The 24,929-nt window shown below is 44.2% G+C and overlaps 1 protein-coding gene across 3 annotated transcripts in view; it reads left to right on the top strand.

The window, feature by feature from the left end:
• LOC114666516 (RAS guanyl-releasing protein 1-like) overlaps positions 1-24,929 on the top strand; it is a 224,542-nt gene that overhangs the window by 97,685 nt on the left and 101,928 nt on the right. Inside the window, exon 1 of one of the 3 annotated variants that reach the window (XM_051919983.1) lies at positions 13,760-14,073. The exons of 1 other annotated variant lie outside the window; for it this stretch is intronic. In XM_051919983.1, the coding sequence (XP_051775943.1) occupies positions 13,955-14,073 (119 nt within the window). In that variant the 5' untranslated portion in view covers positions 13,760-13,954. Of the gene's footprint in view, positions 1-13,759; positions 14,074-24,929 lie in introns of those variants that run through there. One more of the 3 variants, XM_051919985.1, reaches the window with a different exon arrangement.

The raw sequence follows: 24,929 nt of genomic DNA, 5'->3' as shown, positions 1-24,929 counted from the left end.
ACATTGAATGGTCAAGGATTATCAAGATTGGTATCATCAGCTAGATACGGCAAACATATTAGCTGTGTCTATATATATTCATTTCAGGCATCAAAGGAAACTTGCAAATCAGTACTTTCCTATTTCAAGAATGACTGCGCACTAGCAGCTGAAAAATTCCACTCAGTTTCAAAAAGTCAGTCAGCAGTGAGTGATTTTGAAATATTTTTTTTTTTTAGACTAAATACCTTAGCTAATAGGCTTAACTCACAAACATCACCGTTTATATAGTGCCATTTCATTGTAAATTCAATTCCAAGGTACCTTACGGTTACCGCACACATTTTGCAGAACACTTTGAGCACAATGTGAGCAACAGCAAACGAAGGGGTTTACTCAGGGCTGTACAGTAATTACACCTTGGACACTGAATCGAAACCTTTGTGACTTTTACTGTGCCTTTGCATAGTGAATGCCATCCCAAAATGCATTACTAGTACAATAAAACCTCCTGCACACTCTACAAATGTAAAGTGACTCACTCAAAGTTACAGAGTCAGTGAGATCAGATCAGACCAGGCCAAGCAAGGCAAGGCAAGGCAGGGCAAGGCAAGATATGATTCGATTCAATTAGATAGTTTATTACTCCTAAGGGACTAGAGTGTTACACTGTGTGAGCCATGATGGATGTAGCAAGAAGTTAAGCAAAATGACACCTTTTATTGGCTAACTAAAAAGATTACGATATGCAAGCTTTTGAGGCAACTTGGTCCCCTTCTTCAGGCAATTACATCCGAGTTGCCTCAAAAGCTTGCATATCATAATATTTCTAGTTAGCCAATAAAAGGTGTCATTTTTCTAAACTTCTCATTACCCCTAAGGGTAAATTCAAATGCATACACCATCAGAAACGTAAAAAACAAGGATACAGACTCACAGGACAGATAATACAGCCAGCCAATCAATCAATTAGTCAACAAATAACATAAATAAATAAAAATAAATATAATGGGTAAAATAGCCTGATAGCAGTGGGCAGAAAAGACACCCAAGAGCACTTCTTATTACACCATTATGGAATGAGCCTGTAACTAAAAGGCCTCCAAGAGAGCACCTCTGTTTAAGTTTTATTGTAAGTTTAAGTTAAATTAGAATGAGAAGAACATTGACACGTATGGCCAGGAGGACACCAGTTGGATGGAAGGACCAGGGGATAGAGCGGGCTCAGGGCATTATCCCCCCCAGGATGCTAGTGGGCACCCAACCCAACCCAGGCCTGCTGTGGCATCATGGATTCCCGCAGGGCACGATGGAAGTTGGAGCTCACTGCAGCCCAGTTGGGTTCCATGGGCACTGCCACACTGCCAGGGGGAGTTACAGAGATGGCAGAACCCTACTATGTTGGGTTTCACCACACCTAGGAGTGATTCCACACCATGCTAACAAGCCACCTGGAGCACTCCGAGGTCCAGCTTAAAAGGAGCAGGCCACCACTACTCCCGGAGCCAGAGTTGGGAGGGAGAAGACAACACTTGCTGGAGAAGGAGTGGAGGCAACTGAAAGAAAGAAAGAAAGAAAGAAAGAAAGAAAGAAAGAAAGAAAGAAAGAAAGAAAGAAAGAAAGAAAGAAAGAAAGAAAGAAAGAAAGAAAGTGCTGTTTATTGTGCTTGGTATACTGTACTGCTGTGGGAACGATTGGGAAGCGTTTCCCATGATAATAAATGTGTGTTGTGCTAAACTTTTTATGCCTGGTGTCTGTCTGTGTCGGGTTTGAGCAGCTGGTGCGCCCCCTGCAGGCCACAACTTTTACTTGCCAGAACTTGGTAGTTTTGGGGATGTTCATAACAGAGCACTAACTCACATAAAACAAACATAAATAACAAGTTAAACAATATGCATTATAAACAGTTGCACAACTATAAAGGAGATGCACAAATGAAAGAAAGCATGTGTGTGTATAGTGCGTATGCTCATACTGTAATGGAACTGGGCTGTCAGCAAGCACCAAACCCCAAAACACGAACACACAAAGAGTCTCGGGTTCAAATAATGGAAGGTTTATTCAGCACAATACCTCCACAAAGGTGCAATTGCAGAAACACAGGTTTTCTTTCTTTCTCTCTCTGTTTCTCTCCACAATACTCTCTTCTCACCACCACACCACCCTCCTCCAGTTGAGTGTTGCTCCATGTCCTCCCAGCTCCAATAAGCTTTCATTGAGGACCTGGGAATACTTCTGGTGCCCGGGCTACTGCCTGATGGAAGTCCCATTTATCAGAGCGCACATCTCCCTGCAGCGCCCCCTTGCAGCACCCACGGACCCCAGCAGGGCTGTGTTTCCGAATTACACTTCCTAGCTGCCATCTAGCATTCTGGGGGAATAAAGAGACCCCAGCAACATCTTTCAGTGGGCTTTTTGTCCATCCACTCCAGCCATCACTTCCAGGTCTGCCTCCTTCCTTTCCCCTGGGATGCCAATCTGCCTGCACGGAGCCTCCCGTCCGGGTAAGGAACCATCCCCTTTTCTGGTCAGGATGCCCGTCCAACCCCTGTGGTATTTACAACGCACACACATACATGAGCATATGCACACACTCACTCACTCACACACACACACACCTTTATACCGTCTTTTCCCGAAATTAAGACATCCCCCGAAAATAAGCCCTATCGAGATTTTCGGAACTTTTTGTAATATAAGCCCTCCCCCGAAAATAAGCCCTAGTTAAAATAATGTGAAAAAAAGAATTCGTTAAAAAATGCTGTTGATTTATTAAGTATGTTTAGCTTCCCTAATACTCGTATTTCAGAGAAATGTTTGAAATAAAATATTCCGAGAAATTCATTGTTTACCTCTACAGTTCGTTTCAAATTAATTCTTGGAATTTATCTTAAAAATACAACATAAGGCAGCATGAATACATAAATATTGTGTCCGCTCTGCTCTGCTGTGTTGTACTGCGTCGCGCGTATCGCAGAGTATGGTCGAATGAGGTGGGGAGGGGGTGGAGGGGGGCATGCATATGCGGAATGCGACGGAACGCGTCGTTGGCGCACACTATAAATAATTGTTCGTTAAGGCAGCAGTCTACATTGAGCGACAGTGCAGATACAGTGTTTGTTCATTTCAGTCTTGTAAGTCTGATTATTTCCTCATACGTAATTTTATTTGTTATAAAGTGAATAATTTTTAACCGCAGTTAAAATGAGTACAAAACGAAAGAGCTATTCCGTCGAGTACAAAAAGGGAATTGTGGAAGACTCCAGGGGTGTAAATCTTGATTTATGACGATGTTCCAGAAGAAGATGACATGACTGTAATTGAATCAATTTTAATTTCTGTATTCTGTGTAAAATAAATAAATATTAAATAAAAATATATAAATATACTTTTATTTTTGTCCTCCCCCGAAAATAAGCCCTAGTGCGTATTTTGGACCAAAAAAGAAAGTAAGACAGTGTCTTATTTTCGGAAAAAGACGGTATATGAAGGAACACACACTTAAGCAAGGAGGACAAGCTACTAGTCGGCAAGGGCTATGGCTCAGGGAAAGAAACTTTAGAGGTGTCTAGGTTTTAGTTTTCATTGACCTAAAGCATTTACCAGAGGGGAATTTTTGGAACAAGTGATGAACTGGGTGGGACAGGCCAGTGGTGATAGCAACCTAACATGCGTCACAGGCATGATAAAACTGTTTCCATGTTTCTACCATATGAATAATCGCTCAGGTTTACAAAAATCTCAAGGGTGAGGCCTGAACTGTAACCCTTATGATTTTAAATAGCCCCTTCCTTTAGTGAACACCATCCAAAGGTGCTTAATGTCAATGTCAATGTCAATTTATTTATATAGCACATTTAAAACAACATAGTAATGCTGTGGCCAAAGTGCTTTACAATAATAGAAGAAAAGAAAAGCAAAACAATTAACATAAAACATAAACTGAAATAAAATATATGAACAAAAAAAAAATACATAATAAATAGAAGTAATGTTACATAAATAAAAAATAGAAGTAATGTTATATAATCACAAAGAGGAAACCATCAGTATTACTGAAGGTCAAGGAATGCAAGTGAATAGAAATGAGTCTTTAATCTTGTTTAAAACAGTTCAATTGTAGACGACTCCTTTATATGATGAGGTAAAGAGTTCCACAGGCAAGGAGCAGCAGCTGCAAAGGCCCTGTCCCCCTTAGTTTTACACTTGGTACGAGGGACAGCCAGAGACAGCTGACTAGATGGCTGGTGTAAAGCACACAATTCAGATAAATAGTCAGGAGCAAGCCCATGTAAAGATTTAAAAACTAGCAACAAGATTTTAAAATCAAATGCTTAATAGGTATGGCACACATCAGGCTATATTTAGTCAATGCCGAAATGTGAGCTGTCATCCTTTTTACCGTACAGCATATTTCAAAACTGAAGTGCAAGGTGGGTGCTTTATACGTTTCAAAATATTTGAATAAGATGAATACTCAAAACATATACAGGTGCTGGTCATAAAATTAGAATATCATGACAAAGTTGATTTTTTTCAGTAATTCCATTCAAAAAGTGAAACTTGTATATTAGTATCATTCATTACACACAGACTGATGTATTTCAAATGTTTATTTCTTTTAATGTTGATGATTATAACTGACAACTAATGAAAGTCCCAAATTCAGTATCTCGGAAAATTAGAATATCAATTAAGACCAATGCAAAAAAAGGATTTTTAGAAATGTTGGCCAACTGAAAGGTATGAGCATGAAAAGTATGAGCATGTACAGCACTCAATATTTAGTTGGGGCTCCTTTGGCCTGGATTACTGCAGCAATGCGGCGTGGCATGGAGTCGATCAGTCTGTGGCACTGCTCAGGTGTTATGAGAGCCCATGTCGCTCTGATAGTGGCCTTCAGCTCTTCTGAATTGTTGGGTATGGCGTATTGCATCTTCCTCTTCACAATACCCCATAGATTTTCTATGGGGTTAAGGTCAGGCGAGTTTGCTGGCCAATCAAGAACAGGGATACCATGGTCCTTAAACCAGGTACTGGTAGCTTTGGCACTGTGTGCAGGTGCCAGGTCCTGTTGGAAAATGAAATATGCATCTCCATAAAGTTCGTCAGCAGCAGGAAACATGAAGTGCTCTAAAACTTCCTGGTAGACGGCTGCGTTGACCTTGGACCTCAGAAAACACAATGGACCAGCACCAGCAGATGACATGGCACCCCAAACCATGGTCATGCAAAAAGCCAATTTCTCTTTGGGGATTAACAAAATATATATATATATTGTGGTGGACGGCCGGGTCCCATGACCGGCTGGGATGCCCCTTTGACATATGTACCTGGGGAGCAACCATGGGATGCTCAATACCTCCCCCAGGACACTTGGTGGCAGCCTCCCTGGCTGACGGTGGTGCCTCAGCTTCCCACAGGGATCCATGGGTGATGGAGTTCTCCACAGCCCTGCATGGGTCCCTGAGCCTGGCTGGATGAGTCTTCAGCCCCACCCGGAAGTGTAATCAGAAACAGGTGATCAAGCACCTGGAACACTTCCTGGTGGGCTATTAAAGAGGCCAGCAACCACCACTCAGTGGAGGAGGAGGATGAAGCTTGACGGGAGGAGTGGTGGTGCCAGAAGGGAGTGTTGTGTTGTTGCTTGTGCTATTTTGGACTGTGTTGTGCCTGTGGGGTTCACAGACGTGCCCCACAGGTGAAGAAAATAAAAGTTCTGTTTGTGTTTTTACATGTGCCTCCGTGTGAGTCTGTGCTGGGTCGGGCGCAATATAGCGCCATATTACAATATATAAAACAAAGAAAATGGCATTCTTGTAATTCAAACGTTTACATCTTAGCCACTAAATGGCCACACTGCCAATCCAGTAGTTATTCCCTTGGTCATTTTTTAGAGTAGTCCCTTAGAATGTTTACTGCCATAATAGAAACATAAAGGCACACAATGATAAACCGACAATTCACTTTGGGAAAAGAGCCTTTGCAATTTGAGTGCTACTAACCCACCTAAAGTGTTGCTAAAGCTACAGAAATCACCACATACACATTTTTAGATCTGTTGCTATAAATGAACTAGACCAAACTTAGACAACTAGAGTTCATCTGCCACTCTTCAAACTAAATGGAGTCTGCGCAAAGTCTTTTGCCACTAAACCAAATACTTGCTCTGAACAGGCTCTGCCACCTTTTAAGCATGAAGCATTGTTGCCAAGTGCCAGCAGTCCACATGGCTTTTGAATAACCGCCTTAGTCTGTACATGTATGCCATTTTACAAGGGCTTATAAGATTAGTTGAGTTGGATTTTTTTACGACTGCACTCAGAATTCCTTATTTTGGATTGGACTCCCTTACCAGTGCTTTCAAATGAAGCTTTTACTCCAGAAGCCTGAAACCTACTTTTCTGAGGGTCAACCTCCACCTTAAATAGCAAAATGAGAACAGTTGAGATGAGAATGGGCCATTCGGCCCAACAAAGCTCGCCAGTCCTATCCACACAAGCTTGGCAACACAGTTGTCCCTGTAGCATCTCACTTAAACAGCCATGGACACTGCGAAAGGGAGTTTAAAGTCACAGGGCTTATGGGCAACTTCAGAACACAGCAAGAGAGAAAAGAATGGGAAGTTAAACTCATACTACAATTTAACACATTGCAACATGGTTTGAATAGAGACACGAGTTTAATGGCCAGATATGAGGATTGTTTGCATCTCTCGGACTGACCCAGACAGCCTGACTACAGATCCACATCAGAAACTTCAAAAGACTCTGTTGGACAGTTATCTTATCCAAAGATCTTGACCAGCCATTGTTCTCTTCTCTTGCTGAATGAATCTTAGCCTGAAGAGGTCTATTAATTTTTTACATCTAAGATGTCTCACTTAAAGGTTTTCCAATGCCGTCTCTGTCCTGGTGTCTACATAAACGCAGGGAACTCCAGTTTCTGTATTACACGTTGCCTGAAGAAGGGGCCTGAGTTGCTTCGAAAGCTTGCATATTGTAATGTTTTTAGTTAGCCAATACAAGGTGTCATTTTGCTCGACTTCTCACTACAGTCCTATCCACTTCATTCTTTATTCTTAATGTATTTGGTCCCTGTATCCAGCAGGGGGCGCTCTTTCTCCCCTGGGATGTTTCCTTTCTTGATGCTGAACAGACCAGAGCCAATGCCCATCCCTTTTGTAACCATAATCAGAGCAGAGAAATATGGTAGAAAAAGAGATATATGTTATTATTAAAATATAACTTCCATTCCCATAATAAAACAATGCACATACAGTACATATTCAAGCCAAGGAACAGTATAGTCATCACAGCCAGTTCTTCAGGTGGGGAAATGCTCATTTGGCAGAAATGTTTGATGGCATGGAGATGGCTTCTGACTTTGTCATAATAACCACTCACCTATTTACATACGCACAGAGTTCTGGTCAGATATGGACAACTGACAGACGGGCTGTCTGGTTATTCCAGGACTTCTCATCATTTATGACAGACTGGTTTTAACCATATTGGTCAAGTAGACATTAGTACTTTTAAAATAGCCCACCTGTGTGTGTCCTTCACATGCCTCTGTCTATCTTCTCTCACACTTTCCTTCTTTGTTCGTTTATGAGCTGTAAAATAAAATAATCTTCACGGATTACAATAGCACACAATAATCTTATTGCTACAGTCCCACTGTCTGTCACCTTATCAAATAAATGTATGTAGTTTTGCTGCAGTAGGCGCTCAACGTTTAACACGTTCTGTTCAGGTCCAAACACTCACACAAATACTGACTCTTGTGAAAGATGCCCCAGACACAGACAGACACCGAGACAGTCAGATGTCCAAAACACACGCTTTTATTTTAGTTTTGCACAACACAGCCACAAGAAGACTTACAATAACTCAGTCCTTTCTTTGACTCTTTCCTTCTGCCACCTCCATTCCTCTCTCGCAAGCTCTGTCCACTACCACCCGACTCCGGCTCCCTGAATGGAGTGAGGCAGCCCCTTTTATGATGATCTTCCTAGTGTGGCAGAAGTGCTGCAGTCCGTGTCTCAGGAACCATCCAGGAGCCCCCTGGCGTGGGCCACGGACCCCTACAGGGGTCCTACAGCACTATCCAGGGGTGCTGCCCCTCTTGCGTACCAGGGAAGATATGGCCCCTCTTCTGGATCTTCCCTTCTTGTGGTGTCCCGGTGGGGCAAGGAGCCCTGGTCATCTGCCACACTCTGTAGACCTGTAAATACTGGAAGCATCTCGTCAGATGGGCGGCACAGTGGCGCAGTGGGTAGCGCTGCTGCCTCGCAGTTGGGAGACCTGGGGACCCGGGTTCGCTTCCCGGGTCCTCCCTGCGTGGAGTTTGCATGTTCTCCCCGTGTCTGCGTGGGTTTCCTCCGGGCGCTCCGGTTTCCTCCCACAGTCCAAAGACATGCAGGTTAGGTGGATTGGCGTTTCTAAATTGGCCCTAGTGTGTGCTTGGTGTGTGGGTGTGTTTGTGTGTGTCCTGTGGTGGGTTGGCACCCTGCCCAGGATTGGTTCCCTGCCTTGTGCCCTGTGTTGGCTGGGATTGGCTCCAGCAGACCCCCGTGACCCTGTGTTCGGATTCAGCGGGTTGGAAAATGGATGGATGGATGGATCTCGTCAGATTCAAAGTCAAATGAATACAAAGATGAACACAAGCTGCAGTGACGCCATCACAGTCAGATGGTTTTCACAATAAAAGAACACAGGGGAATACAGGCTAATGAAATGGTCCCAGTTAGGGGTTACTGGTAAAGGATACTGCTTGTGACATCATTTTGTACGGCACACTTGAACCTGGGCCATCTTAACGGCATTATAGGCCCCCTGGGCAAAACAGTGCACTGGGGCCCCTACCAACACAGGAATACAAATATAAATGGTTGATAAAATTAAACATATATATATTGTATTGGCTGCGGTGAGCTGGCGCCCTGCCCGGGGTTTGTTTCCTGCCTTGTGCCCTGTGTTGGCTGAGATTGACTCCAGCAGACCCCCGTGACCCTGTAGTTAGGATATAGCGGGTTGGATAATGGATGGATGGATATTGTATCAAAAGACCTTCAATGATGAATAAAAAATTTGGATGGCGTTTTCCCTTGCCTGGACGCGGGTCACCCGGGCCCCCCTCTGGAGCCAGGCCTGAAGGTGGGGCTCGATGGTGAGCGCCTGGTGGCCGGGCTTGCACCCATGGGGCTTGGCCGGGCAAAGCCTGAAGAGGCAACGTGGGTCACCCTTCCCATGGGCTTGCCACCTATGGGAGGGGCCAAGGAGGTTGGGTGCAGTGTGAGTTGGCTGGTGGCCGAAGGCGGGGACCTTGGCGGTCTGATCCTCGGCTACAGAAGCTGGCTCTTGGGACGTGGAATGTCACCTCTCTGAAGGGGAAGAAGCCTGAGCTTGTGCGCGAGGTCGAGAGGTTCCGGCTAGATATAGTCGGACTCACCTCGACGCACAGCTTGGACTCTGGAACCAATCTCCTTGAGAGGGGCTGGACTCTGTACCACTCTGGAGTTGCCCCTGGTGAGAGGCTCGGAGCGGGTGTGGGTATACTTATTGCCCCCCAACTTGGAGCCTGTACATTGGGGTTTACCCCGGTGGACGAGAGGGTAGCCTCCCTCCGCCTTCGGGTGGGGGGACGGGTCCTAACTGTTGTTTGTGCGTATGCGCCGAACAGCAGTTTGGAGTACCCTCCCTTTTTGGTGTCCCTGGAGGGGGTGCTAGAGGGCATACCTTCTGGGGACTCCCTCGTTCTGCTGGGAGACTTCAATGCTCACGTGGGCAATGACAGTGAGACCTGGAAGGGCGTGATTGGGAGGAATGGCCCCCCCGATCTGAACCCGAGTGGTGTTTTGTTATTGGACTTCTGTGCTCATCACGGATTGTCCATAACGAACACCATGTTCAAGCATAGGGGTGTTCATGTGTGCACTTGGCACCAGGACACCCTAGGCCTCAGTTCGATGATTGACTTTGTGGACGTGTCATCGGACTTGCGGCCACATGTCTTGGACACTCGGGTGAAGAGAGGGGCGGAGCTGTCAACTGATCACCACCTGGTGGTGAGTTGGCTTCGATGGTGGGGGAGGATGCCGGTCAGGCCTGGTAGGCCCAAACATGTTCTGAGGGTCTGCTGGGAACGTCTGGCAGAGCCCCCTGTCAGAAGTAGCTTCAACTCCCACCTCTGGCAGAACTTCAACCATGTCCCGAGGGAGGTGGGGGACATTGAGTCCGAATGGGCCATGTTATATGCCTCTATTGTTGAGGCGGCTGACCAGAGCTGTGGCCGTAAGGTGGTCGGTGCGTGTCGTGGCGGCAATCCCCGAACCCGTTGGTGGACACCGGCGGCGAGGGATGCTGTCAAGCTGAAGAAGGAGTCCTACCGGCCCCTTTTGTCCTGTGGAACTCTGGAGGCAGCTAATAGGTACCGGCAGGCCAAGCGGAATGCAGCTTTGGTGGTTGCTGAGGCAAAAACTCAGGCATGGGAGGAGTTTGGGGAGGCCATGGAGAACGACTTTCGGACGGCTTTGAGGAGATTCTGGTCCACCGTCCGGCGTCTCAGGAGGGGGAAGCAGTGTAGTGTCAACACTGTATATGGTGGGGATGGTGTGCTGCTGACCTCGACTCGGGACGTTGTGGGTCGGTGGGGGGAGTACTTTGAAGACCTCCTCAATCCCACTAACATGCCTTCTAATGAGGAAGCAGAGTCTGGGGACTCAGAGATGTGCTCCCCCATCTCTGGGACTGAGGTCACCGCATCACTTTTTCCACATTTTGTTATGTTACAGCCTTATTCTAAAATGGATTAAATTCATTTTTTTCGTCAGAATTCTACACACAACCCCCTATAATGACAACATGAAAAAAGTTTACTTGAGATTTATGCAAATTTATTAAGAATAAAAAAATTGAGAAAGCACATGTACATAAGTATTCACAGCCTTTGCCGTGAAGCTTGAAATTGAGCTCAGGTGCATCCTGTTTCCCCTGATCATCCTTGAGATGTTTCTGCAGCTTCATTGGAGTCCACTTGCGGTAAATTCAGTTGACTGGACATGATTTGGAAAGGCACACACCTGTCTATAAGGTCCCACAGTTGATCGTTCATGTCAGAGCACAAACCAAGCATGAAGTCAAAGGAATTGTCTGTAGACCTCAGAGACAGGATTGTCTCGAGGCACAAATCTGGAAAGGGTTACAGAAAAATTTCTGCTGCTTTAAAGGTCCCAATGAGCACAGTGGCCTCCATCATCTGTAAGTGGAAGAAGTTTGAAACCACCAGGACTCTTCCTAGAGCTGGCCGGCCATCTAAACTGAGCGATCGGGGGAGAAGGGCCTTAGTCAGGGAGGTGACCAAGAACCCGATGGTCACTCTGTCAGAGCTCCAGAGGTCCTTTGTGGAGAGAGGAGAACCTTCCAGAAGGACAACCATCTCTGCAGCAATCCACCAATCAGGCCTGTATGGTAGAGTGGCCAGACGGAAGCCACTCCTTAGTAGAAGGCACATGGCAGCCCACCTGGAGTTTGCCAAAAGGCACCTGAAGGACTCTCAGACCATGAGAAAGAAAATTCTCTGGTCTGATGAGACAAAGATTGAACTCTTTGGTGTGAATGCCAGGCGTCACATTTGGAGGAAACCAGGTACCACTCATCACCAGGCTAATATCCATCCCTACAGTGAAGCATGGTGGTGGCAGCATCATGCTGTGGGGGACTGGGAGACTAGTCAGGATAAAGGGAAAGATGACTGCAGCAATGTACAGAGACATCCTGGATGAAAACCTGCTCCAGAGCACTCTTGACCTCAGACTGGAGCGATGGTTCATCTTTCAGCAGGACAACGACCCTAAGCACACAGCCAAGATATCAAAGGAGTGGCTTCAGGACAACTCTGTGAATGTCCTTGAGTGGCCCAGCCAGAGCCCAGACTTGAATCCGATTGAACATCTCTGGAGAGATCTTAAAATGGCTGTGCACCGACGCTTCCCATCCAACCTGATGGAGCTTGAGAGGTGCTGCAAAGAGGAATGGGCGAAACTGGCCAAGGATAGGTGTGCCAAGCTTGTGGCATCATATTCAAAAAGACTTGAGGCTGTAATTGCTACCAAAGGTGCATCGACAAAGTATTGAGCAAAGGCTGTGAATACTTATGTACATGGGATTTCTCAGTTTTTTTATTTTTAATAAATTTGCAAAAATCTCAAGTAAACGTTTTTCACGTTGTCATTATGGGGTGTTGTGTGTAGGATTCTGAGGAAAAAAAATGAATTTAATCCATTTTGGAATAAGGCTGCAACATAACAAAATGTGGAAAAAGTGATGCGCTGTGAATACTTTCCAGATGCACTGTATGAATAATAAACTAAAAATCAGTCATTTCAAGTGTTAGTAGCCACTAACAATATTAGTAATGTCTTTGCCATCTTTTTTAAAGCAATTTAATGCTATCTCGTGCGAGCCACTAGGGGGCGATGCAGCACCCCAAACCCCAGACACAACAGCACAGACACAGTTCCAGACACCAATAAAGAGATTCATTGCCACAAATACCGTAATACACACCACAGATCCAGCAATATGACTCTCCCCTTCTCTACTCCACCCACGTGGCCTTCATCCGGCGACTCTCCTGACTCTGACTTCCTGAGTGAAGCGGAGCAGCTTCCTTTATAACAGAACCAGGAGTACTTCTGGTGCTATCACACATGGTCAGGTGGAATCTCCCTGGGACAGGAGAGTCTGCTTCCAGCAGCTCCTCCTAGTGGCACCCAAGGACCCCCAACAGGGCTGCTCACAAAACTACAACTCCTACGCAGCCCTGCGGGTGTCCAAACGGCATGCATGCCAGAGGGATATCATCACCCAGAGTACAGGGGATGCACATGGCCCTGTCCATCCATTATAACACCCAGCTCGACCAGGTAAAGTATCACTAGCCAACCGGGTCGGGATGCCCGTTCACCCATATGCTTTCATTTAAAAGTCCTGCCAACCCACTTTGTCCATTGCACTTGATAAAAACTTGAAAATTTCCGGGTTGTCCATACCTTTGACTGGTAATGTAGCCCTAATATTTACATGCCCAATTTATACATTTACATTTTACATTTACATCATTTAGCAGACGCTCTTATCCAGAGCGACACATGCCTTCCCAAACAATCTGTAGATTACATCCTCTTGGGTACTTTGTGGGTACAGCACAGCCCACCTGTGCGTACCTTGAGCACGGGGAAGGTGCTATATAAATAAAATGCATTATTATTAATGAAAAAGAAAGTGAGAAGTAATTGAAGCCGGGTGTTGCAATTTTTAAGAACCCATGACTTTTTTTTTAACATTGATAGATCATATATCCTTGTATTCCTGTCCATCGCAAGGCACGCTTATTCACTTACAAGCAATACAGTGTTTCCATTTGACCAGGTAGCAAGCAAGTAGGAGGAAACCGGAGGCCACCCACTCGAATACAGTTGGCATTTAACTATAAACATCCATTTCACTTCGTCCTAAAGAAGCCGAATCGCTTTGGCGTGTGTGCTTACGTAAAACAAACTTCTATTGAACAGCACCTTATCTTTTGTCAAGTCACAGGAAGATGTTCTGAGGTCACTTTGTGCCCGGAGAGTAGGCACCATGCTTTGGGTTCTCCTGCTGCTGTGAACATTTTACGTTACAAAGTTTGGAAAACAAAACGCCTGCCTTCGTGACAAGTCCTCCCACTTCCTTAGCAGAATCAGTCAACTCTTCTTATTATTCACAGAGCCACATCACCAATTCGAAGGAGGAAGGCAGGCAGGCAGCACGACGATGCACGTAAACAGCAGCAGCTCGCGCAGGTCACCTCGCGTCCGCTCTTTGCTCGTGACTGGGCGCTGAACGAGCGAGCGAGCGAGCGAGAGAGAGAGAGGGAGAGAGCGGGAGCGAGTGCGCGTGAGCGAGCGCTGTGGAGGGTTACCTCCGGGATGCACAGCCTCGCTGGACCGCTAGCCGCCCAGTATTTGACCATGGGATACAAGCTAAAAGAGACTGGCCAACGGGCAAACCTCAACGCGGGACTCGCAGGAAAGAGAAAAGAGAAGCAGTGAGTAATATTTTATTTCATAAACTTAAAGACTTTGCGGTGTGGCTCGCGACTGGAAAAGTTAAAGAGAAAAAAAGAGGAGAGAAGCAGTTCGTGCCCAAGGTTTGTTTCAGTTCCAAACTTGCCTAAACATTTAAATAACTATGTAAGTAAGTAAGTAAATAAATAAATATTAAAACGTACAAACAACTCGATAAGACGGATTAAATAGCCTTCCCATTATCGTGTCCGCTCGGCGTTATTATCCGTATAAGAGGGGCTTCGCTTTATAGAAATACACTCATGGAGCATTGGGGGTGGCGAGACGCACCCAAATACGGGAGTAAAACCTATTTGTTTAAATAATATAACGGAATATGAACAAAACAAACCCAGTAGTAAGCATCCTGTTTTTGTTTTTTTACCCAAAACTGAGTTTAAAACCAGTCAGCTTGGAAAATACAGGATGGCATTGCCGAGCACTAGCAAATGTGGAGAACATGAGTTAGAAACACACTTGAAGTTCACGTCACCGTTTATGATTTTCTGTTTAAAGTCTTACCTGCTTTTTTCATTTTCCCACCCATTTCTGTTATAGGAGGGCAATCTTTGCTTTAAATTTGTCATCTTAATTAAATTACCTTTTTTTTTAGGGTCCTACATGTATTGCGTCAATACTGAAATAAACCATTCGAGTTGTTTAATTTTGTATTATGCATATTTAATATCTTGATTTTTCTACACGGGTACGGTGGCCCAGTGGTAGCGCTGCTGCCTCGCAGTAAGGAGACCTGGGTTCACTTCCCGGGTCCTCCCTGCGTGGAATTTGCATGTTCTCCCCGTGTGGGTTTCCTCCCACAGTCCAAAGACATGCAGGTTAGGTGCATTGGCGATCCTAAATTGTACTGCGGTGGACTGGCGCCCTGCCCGGGGTTCGTTGGCTGGTTTTGGCTCCCGTGACCCTGTAGTTAGGCTATATGGTAGTGGGTTGGATAATGGATGGCTGCATGGATTTTTTCAACAGTTCAGTTTTTATTTGGATAATTTACTGAAATTGTATTGATTTTGTTTGTTAAAATTAGGTTCAGTTTTATATATCCAGCTGAACAAGCTATTTCAGTTATATAAAGGGAATGTTAAAATAAATTCCTCAACAAGACTTTGAGGAGCTGGCACAGTGGCATTGTGGTAGCGCTGCTGCCTTGCAGTAAGGTGACCAGGGTTTGCTTCCCGGGTTCTACCAGTGTGGAGTTTGCATGTTCTCCCTGTGTCGACGTGGGTTTCCTCCAAGTGCTCTGGTTTCCTCCCACTGTTCAAACACTGGCGATACTAAATTGGCCCTGGTGTGTGGTGTGCATGTGTGCGTTTGTGTTTGTCTTGCAATGGACGCAAGGTTTGTTCCTGCCTTATGCCCTCTGCTAGCTGGGATAGGCTCCAGCACCCTCTGCAACCCTGTTCAGGAATAAGCGGGTTAGGCAATGACTGAGTTTGATAACACGTCTGGAAATACATGAAGAGAAATTTTCACAACAATGTCAGTTTCTTTGCAGCCTTTGTCGATTTTCGTAAAGCGTTTGATTCAGTTGATTGAGCTGCCCTGTGAGACATCCTGAGACATCGTGGGATCCCCTCAAAGTTGCTGGATATCATGGCCGGGCTGTCCACTGGTACTGCGAGTGCTGTGCAGAGTGGAGGTAGAACCTCTGCGATTTTCCCAGTTGATTCTAGGGTTCGTCAGAGATGTGTTTTTGCTCCTTCTCTCCTCCGTGCTTGCATGGACTGGGTGTTGGGCAAGGTCGTGGGGTTCAGTGGCTGTGGGGCATCTGTTGGTGAAGAGAGATTCACTGCTCTTGACTTTGCCGATCAGGCTGTGATCTTCGCGGAGTCAATGGAGGCTCTGATCAGGGTGCTCGAGAGTCTGAGTGTCTGGGCTTGCGAGTGTCCTGATGAAAACCAAGATCTATTCTTTTAATGACCTCTTGGGCACAGTCATTAGCAGTGCGTCTGTCTGCGGAGAGAGTGTCGACCTCATCGAGAGGTTTACTTACCACAGCAGTGACATTCATGTCTCTGGTGACTCTTCCTATGAAGTCAGTAGACAGATTGGGAGAACACGAGGTGTCATGAGGTCGCTACAAAGGGGTGTGTGACTGTCCCAATATCTCAAAAAAGACGAAGGTCCAAGTCTTTAGAGTCCTGGTGCTCCCTGTGTTGCTTTATGTTTGTGAGACATGGACCCTATCCAGTGACCTGAGAAGAAGACTGGACTCCTTTGGTACTGTGTCTCTTCGGAGAGTCCTTGGGTACTACTGGTTTGACTTTGTGTGGAATGAGCAGTTGCTCTTGGGGTCCTGAATGTAGCACATTACCTGCATTGTGAGGAAACATCAGTTACAGCACTAAGGCCATCTGCTTCCCGGGTTCTACCAGTGTGGAGTTTGCATGTTCTCCCTGTGTCGACGTGGGTTTCCTCCAGGTGCTCTGGTTTCCTCCCACTGTTCAAAGACTGGCGATACTAAATTGGCCCTGGTGTGTGGTGTGCATGTGTGCGTTTGTGTTTGTCTTGCAATGGACGCAAGGTTTGTTCCTGCCTTATGCCCTCTGCTAGCTGGGATAGGCTCCAGCACGCTCTGCAACCCTGTTCAGGACTAAGCGGGTTAGGCAATGACCCGAGGGTGATCCAGCTTGCAGGATCCTCATTGTTGAGGACCCAAGTGGCTGGACCAGGCCAAGGGGACGACCCACGTAACGCCTGGCTGCAGCAGATAGATGGTCATTTCCGGTGGGTAGGACTGGACTGTGTGTCTGCCTGGGGGGTTGCCAACTGGGATCCCGAGCTGTTTCATCGTGTGGTGGGTGCGGCGACACACTGTACCAGTGCATACTCCCCAACCTGACTTGACCTATTAGAATGTTTTTCTTTACACACACAAAAAAAAAATAACAGACATGGAATAAATGAGCATGTACACCCTTAAAAATAATGGTTCCTAAATGTCACTTTGCTGGGTTGTGAGGTTTCTCGTAGAACCTTGGCTGGACAAAGAGCCATTTCATTCTGGGAAGGGAGCATGGGAAGTGTAATTGGTTCTAGAAAAGGTTCCTAATATGTGGACATTATGGACATCTTTTATGTAAAGTGGGCTACCTAGTGAGGTATTAAAAGATGAAGAAAAGCTGAATTTGGCCAATGTGATGGTATGCAGCAGAAATCCGTTAATCATTGATTCATAAATATTTATAGAAACTGGTACAGGTGTCTGGAATTTTCACATGGATGGTTCTTTATGAACTAAAGATGGTTCCTCTATGGCATCACTTTGAAGAACCAAATTTTTGCACCTTTATTTTTAAGAGTGTAATGTGGTGGAAAGTAGGACTTTGGGGACCTTCAGATCTCGACTTGATATTAATTTGGAAAATATACAGTAATTGATTAGGATGACCAAGCACAAGGGAACAGGGAGTCAAACCTGTGGCTGCAGCCATACAAACTACGTGTCTCATCACCAGCTTCCGAATGAGCAAAAAATTGAGAACTACTATTATACACTCCTCTTGGACATTGCTTGTTATTTTATAACCGCATCTATCCATCCAAGGCAGGGTCGTGGGGCAGCTGGAGCCTATCCTAGCAAACACTGGGCACAAGGCAGGAACAACACTTGGAGAAGGTGCCAGTCCAGCACAGTCTTTGTTAATCTCTGCGTTTAAAGAATGCAAATCCAATTAAAGTAGCGCATTTGTTTGCATACAACTTAACTCAAAAGTAATCCTAGAAAGCAAGGCATCTTTTGTTGGCTTCAGCTTCTTGTGTATGTCAGTGTTTTAAGAAATCCTGAAACCATTTTGAGTACTAATACCTTTAGTGGAGTTACTGCACAAATGCATCATATTACATATACATGTGAGTGAGCCCTTTAGTGATGCCTTCTAAGTGTAACGAACACAAAAAGAAGCTTTTGGTAGAGTCTTGTTACATAAGAGTAAATGAGTAATGTTTGCATTACCTAAAGTGTTACCTTTACAGAAACACAATTCATTCTTTCAAAAATCTTACATTAAATGTGTACAAATCAAATATGTTGTGTGAAGAATCTTTTAGACAGGGAGAAGAGATCCAACATGTATCCACATTTGTAAATTATAAGAGTACAAGGGGGGCTCCGTCCTCTGCTCACTTCGCTCGCCTACCCCCGGCGTTGGGTATCCTGAAATACATTAGTCGAGCTCGTTCGTCTTGGAGCCGTGGCCGCTTTGCTTGCGGCATTTCAGACGCGTGTTGTAGGTGCCTGCGTTCATTGATTTTATCCAGCCGGGCTCGTGTTTGTATATCCGTCAGTCGAGCTCGTTCATTTTGAACCCGTGCCTGCTTTGCTTCCGCAGTTTCAGACGCGCGTTGTAGGCGCCTGCGTTCATTGATCTTATTTAGGTGGGCTCGTGTTTGTATCGTTGAGCTGTATTGTGTTTGAATTCGGTGTAAAGCGTTCAGCTGTTTGTACAATCCCAAGCAGCACATTATTCCTAACTTCACTCCGCAGTAGTGCCACTCACAATATGGCGGTGACGCCTGTGCCTTCACTCCGCAGTAGTGGCACTCACAATATGGCGGTGACGCCTGCGCCTTCCGTAGTAGTGCCACTCACAATATGGCGGTGACGCCTGCACCTTCAGTACTATCATTGTGGACCTATGGGGCCACCGTAGCCTCTTCCGTTTGAATCTGGGCTGCAGCACAGAATCCTCTTTTTTGTATGGCTGTGTCGTTAGTCGTTAACCATGGGCGCGTTGTTGCTTCATTTCTCATTCACGTCAGTTGAGCTCTTTCGTTTTTGGGCCTTGACTCCTTTGTTAGTGGTGGATACGACTTTGCGTGCGGTTTATGAGATGCGCGCTGTACGCGCCTGCGCAGTATGTCTCATGGTCCCATCGCCGTGTACCTGCGTCCATGCCATCCGGTTTACCATTCTCGGTTAGTAATATGGATAGACAAGTATCCTGGGAGTAGTGTTGACAGCTTTATATCGCTTTGTATTTGTATTGTAGATACATACGATTTCATACGAGTAGAGTGTCAGGAGTGATTTGTGACAGACGGGTATCAGCAGGAGTGAAAGGGAAGGTCTACAGGATGGCAGTGAGACCGGCTATGTTATATGGGTTGGAGACAGTGGCACTGACCAGAAATCAGGAGACAGAGCTGGAGGTGGCAAAGATGCTAAGATTTGCATTGGGTGTAACGAGGATGGACAGGATTAGAAATGAGGACATTAGAGGGTCAGCTCCAGGTTGGGATGGTTGGGAGGTCGGTTGGGAGACAAAGTCAGAGAGGTGAGATTGCATTGGTTTGGACATGTGCAGCAGAGAGATGCTGGGTATACTGGGTGAAGGATGCTAAGGATAGAGCTGCCAGGCAAGAGAAAAAGAGGAAGGCCTAAGAGAAGGTTTATGGATGTGGTGAGAGACGACATGCAGGTCATGGGTGTTACAGAGCAAGATGTAGAGGACAGAAAGATATGGAAGAAGATGATCCGCTGTGGCAACCCGTAACGGGAGCAGGTGAAAGAAGAAGAAGAAGATCTGATAAGATACCAGTGAAAATGAGCAAACGAGCTGTAATGGATCGCTCACTGCATTTGGCATGAGTCATGAGTCAGGCTGCAACCTTTTGACCTTGTTATAGTTTGTTGATACTTTGCTAAGGAAGTCAATTTTACTAAGACCACAGCTGATTAGGACATGACAAAGGGATCTAGTAAACTGACAAAGAGATTTGGAGGTGAATTGTGTAAATGTTACATGCTCTTGTCTTAGTTGCTGCCATGACTTGTGATTTATTATTTCTGTCAAGTTCAAGACGACAGCAGGTTACAAAGGGTGAGAGGAATGACTTAATGCTATTACTTATCTAATACGCATTTAATACTTGAGGAAGAACTGAAAGAACAAGCAAGTGTTGAAATACCTGAGCTAGAGTTTGGTTGAAGAATGCTGAAGGCAGTTTTTGGTTTTGTTTTTTTGTTGATGTCACTGAAGCAGTAGTGGGCTTGTCTACTGCTGGTGTGCAACCAGAATAAATCTTCATGTACAGCTAGATACATATTGGTGTGTGTGCTGTGGAATACTGGGGGCGTACAGCTCCTCAAACCCGGACACAGCAGGCACAGAGACACACACGTTTATTTCTCGTGGGCCATCTCTTTTCCCCGCTCCCCACTGCAGAGCACAGTACAAAGACACCAGCAGTAATGCTCAGTGCCTTCTTCTTCTTCTTCTTCTTCTTCTTCCACTTCTTCTTGTTTCCATTTCTCTTTCTCTGCTGCCACCACTCCTCTCTCAGCAAGCTTTGTCCTTCACCTCCCAAATCTAGTTTCTTGAATGGATTGAGGGGCTCCTTTTATTCAGCACCTGGGAGGGCTCCAGGTGGTTCATCAGGATTACCTGGAATCACACCCAGGTGTGGTGGAAGTCCATTATAGGGCTTTGCAGCTCCCCCTGGCGGCCCCCACGGAACCCAACAGGGCTGCTTCAAACTCCAGCTGCCAGCATGCCCTGTGGGAATCCGTGGTGCCACAGCCATCCAGGAGGGCTGCCCTCTAGTGTCCCAGGACAGGTATCCTCTGTCCCCCGGTCCTTCTATTCCATCGGTATCCTGGCTAGGTAATGGCTGTGGCCGCCCGTCACAATACATATATATTATATACAGTATATACATATAAATAGATAAATTGATAGACAAACACTGACCTACATCCCTGAAAAACAATCACAGAAAGGTATTCAAAGGACCAGGCATGTTACTGTTGATTGACTTCTTTATAAAGGTTACAGGTATCAGTCTCTTATGAGAATCGCTGGTCGAATGATCCTCAGTGTTATTGTTGCCTTCATTTTGTGCTGTCAGGACCTGCAGCAGTGGGCTAGGAAGTGGGGCTTTGGACATTGTGAGGGCACACCAGCTGAAGTAGAGATCTGTAAAGTTTCTGTGTGTTTGTCAGCCCCTTGCCCAGTAGAAATCTTTTTAAGTTAGATGCTGAAAGGGACGGGCCTTTCTTTGCATTTGTCGATACCTTTGTTACTTGTTGTAAACACCGTGTTGTAAACCTGAGAGAGAAATGCTTCTTCAAGTGCATGCCACTCTGTATTGGGCATTTCCCCTTTAAATAATAGTAAGACATAAGAAAAGAATGAATTAAAAAATAAAGGCATAGTTTCACCAGAGATCACACTAAGCACTGGAGCACCGCAGGGCTGCGTGCTTAGTCCACTGCTCTTCATCCTGCTGACTCACGACTGCACAACCATGTACAACACTAACCACATCATCAAGTTTGCGGATGATACGACGGTGCTGGGACTGATAAGCAGGGATGATAAAAAAGCATACAGAGATGAGGTGGAATGGCTGTCTGCATGGTGTGAAGACAACAAAAGAGATAATCGCGGACTTCAGAAAATCACATCCTGCGCACATCCCGCTCAGCATCAATGGTCTAGATGCGGAGAGTGTTAGAAGTACCAGGTTCCTCGGTGTGCACATAACTGAGGAACTTACGTGGACGCATAACACCTCATCACTAAACAAGAAAGCCCAGCAGAGACTACACTTCCCGAGGCGGCTGAAACGAGCAAGTCTTCCCCCTTCCATCCTCACCATGTTCTACAGAGGCACCATTGAGAGTGTTCTGACCAGCTGCATCACTGTCTGGTATGGCAACTGCAACATATCCGACCACAAGCACCTGCAAAGGATAGTGAAGACAGCAGAGAACATTACTGGGATGCCTCTCCCTTCACTACAGGACATATTTTACAAACGCAGTGTCCGCAAGGCCTACAGCATTGTGCAGGACCCCTTACACCCCTCACATGGACTTTTCACACTTTTGCCATCCAAGAGAAGATACTGTAGCATCAGAGCCAGATCTGCCAGGCTGCAGGAGAGTTTTTACCCCCAAGCTGTTAGACTCCTTAACACCAGGCTGCCCCCTGGGACCTTCTACATGGCCTCAACCACCGCTAAAAACTGAACTTTTATACATGCGAGCCACTGACCTGTAAAGACGAGTGTGCAGGTAGAGAAGAACTGAAAATCTAATACTGACCTTTAAGGATTTGACAGTCTTGATATCCTTCTGCTGTGAAACATTCTGACCTGTCATTGTTTACACGTCTTAAACAACTACTAGCATACACTAATCATTTCTGTATTATCTATATCTATTATTTATTATTTATTTATTATATTACATATCTATTGACTATATTTATGCATCTAGATTGCAAATACCATACATTGTATCAATGTTCATATTGCTAACTACACGTCAATATTGCTGCTACTTCTTGGTTTTGTCTTTGCACAGTGTCTTGTCTTGTTTGTGTTTTAATTTTAAATTTAAATTTTAATTCTATTTTTAATTTATTATTTGCACTTCATGTTGTTACACTGTGGACCCTGAGCTTTGCAATTTCGTCTATCTGTATACTTGTATTTGGTTGAGATGACAATAAAGTTCACTTTGACTTTGCTTGTTTTTAATTAATTGTGCCATTTCAAAATAATGCTTACATTATTACTCTTCACCTTCACAATGCAGACTGTCTGCAGACCACCCATAAGGCTTGTCCGCACTTGCCTTGCGAGTTGGCAGACACAATCACTTTAGGTACGTGTTGGGACAGAATGTGGCAGTTTTACACAGAAATTGCTTTTACTTTATAATTTACTCTTAGTTTTCTTCATTGCATTTACTTCAGTCTAGAACTTGAACACAGACTTCAATACACAGACAGACAGATAGATAGATAGATAGATAGATAGATAGATAGATAGATAGATAGATAGATAGATAGATAGATAGATAGATAGATATGTAAAGCACTATATGATAGATAGATAGATAGATAGATAGATAGATAGATAGATAGATAGATAGATAGATAGATAGATAGATAGATAGATAGATAGATAGATAGGAAAGGCACTATATAATAGATAGATAGATAGATAGATAGATAGATAGATAGATAGATAGATAGGAAAGGCACTATATAATAGATAGATTGATAGATATGAAAGGCACTATATAATATATATATATATATAGATATGAAAGATGCTAAATAATAGATAGATAGATAGATAGATAGATAGATAGATAGATAGATAGATAGGAAAGGCACTATATAATAGATAGATTGATAGATATGAAAGGCACTATATAATATATATATATATATAGATATGAAAGATGCTAAATAATAGATAGATAGATAGATAGATAGATAGATAGATAGATAGATAGATAGATAGATAGATAGATAGGAAAGGCACTATATAATAGATAGACTGATAGATATGAAAGGCACTATATAATATATATATATATATATATATAGATATGAAAGATGCTAAATAATAGATAGATAGATAGATAGATAGATAGATAGATAGATAGATAGATAGATAGATAGATAGGAAAGGCACTATATAATAGATAGACTGATAGATATGAAAGGCACTATATAATATATATATATATATATATATAGATATGAAAGATGCTAAATAATAGATAGATAGATAGATAGATAGATAGATAGATAGATAGATAGATAGATAGATAGATAGATAGGAAAGGCACTATATAATAGATAGATTGATAGATATGAAAGGCACTATATAATATATATATATATAGATATGAAAGATGCTAAATAATAGATAGATAGATAGATAGATAGATAGATAGATAGATAGATAGATAGATAGATAGATAGATAGATAGATAGATAGATAGATAGGAAAGGCACTGTACTTTCTGAATCCAAAGTGACAAACCGAACATGTAGCAGAGGATACCACAGTGTTGGTCAGCACAGGCTTTAATTCCTAAAGAACTGACCCTATCTGGCCCCCCATCTTTTCCTGTGTGTACCCTCTTCAGTTGTCTCAGTGTTGCACTGAGGACAGCCCATAGTGATCATCACAGGTGGATCCATCACTGTCCATACCAGTTGAAGTTGTTAATGCAGTAGAGATTGGATTGTATGGGTGAGTGAAAGATGCGATTGTGGTGGGAGAAGATTACAGTACTTTTTACATTGTAATTAAATAAGGAAAGAATCATAGCATCCAAAATAAATCTTATTCATGTCATTTTTAGAAAACAAATTGTTTTGTTTGTTGTTTTTATAATGATCACTGTAGTATATATTCTGCGAAAGAGGTCTGAATATTAAGACATATAAAATTTCTTTAGTTATGAGGTGCCAAGCACGGTCTTAGAGGGTTGCAGTTAAGTGCAGGTTTTCAGTATAGCCAACTTGATCATTAGCAGCAAATGTAAGCCTGCAGTTGAAGGATTAACCTAATGCTGCTTCATGTTTACGTGTTCTGGGGGGTGTTGCATAAAGCCCACTCATCAAGTAAACTTCACGTAAATCAACAACCTAGCTGATTTCTGTTTTGCCAAAGAGAATCTGAGGCGACTGAGCATCATGTCTTAGCAAGCTCCCTACCAGGCTAAGGATGACGTCGTTACTGTATATAGTGACTGCACCTGTTTAGATTCTCATCGGTGTCCCATATATGGCAGTAACACTTGGCCCTGTGTTTACGTCAATTTCCTCTGTAGTTTCTTTCCATGTTTTAAAGATTTGATGTTAAGTGCGTTATTCACTATAAATAGGATTTGTGTAAGTATGTCCAGCATTGGTTGACAAAATGAAGCTGGTCTCCCTATAACCTAATAGTGCTGACAGCTGGTTCATACTGTTGCTATGTAGGAAAAGGTTAAAGTCTGTAAAATCTTGAATAGTCTTAACATTTATTGGCCGAGGATATGCTTTCTTAAGTTAATAGTTATTCTTAC

This window comes from Erpetoichthys calabaricus, chromosome 16 (assembly GCF_900747795.2).
Source record: "Erpetoichthys calabaricus chromosome 16, fErpCal1.3, whole genome shotgun sequence".
NCBI lineage: Eukaryota > Metazoa > Chordata > Cladistia > Polypteriformes > Polypteridae > Erpetoichthys > Erpetoichthys calabaricus.
Note: the sequence above shows the minus strand (reverse complement) of the source record. Positions and strands in the feature narration are given on the sequence as shown.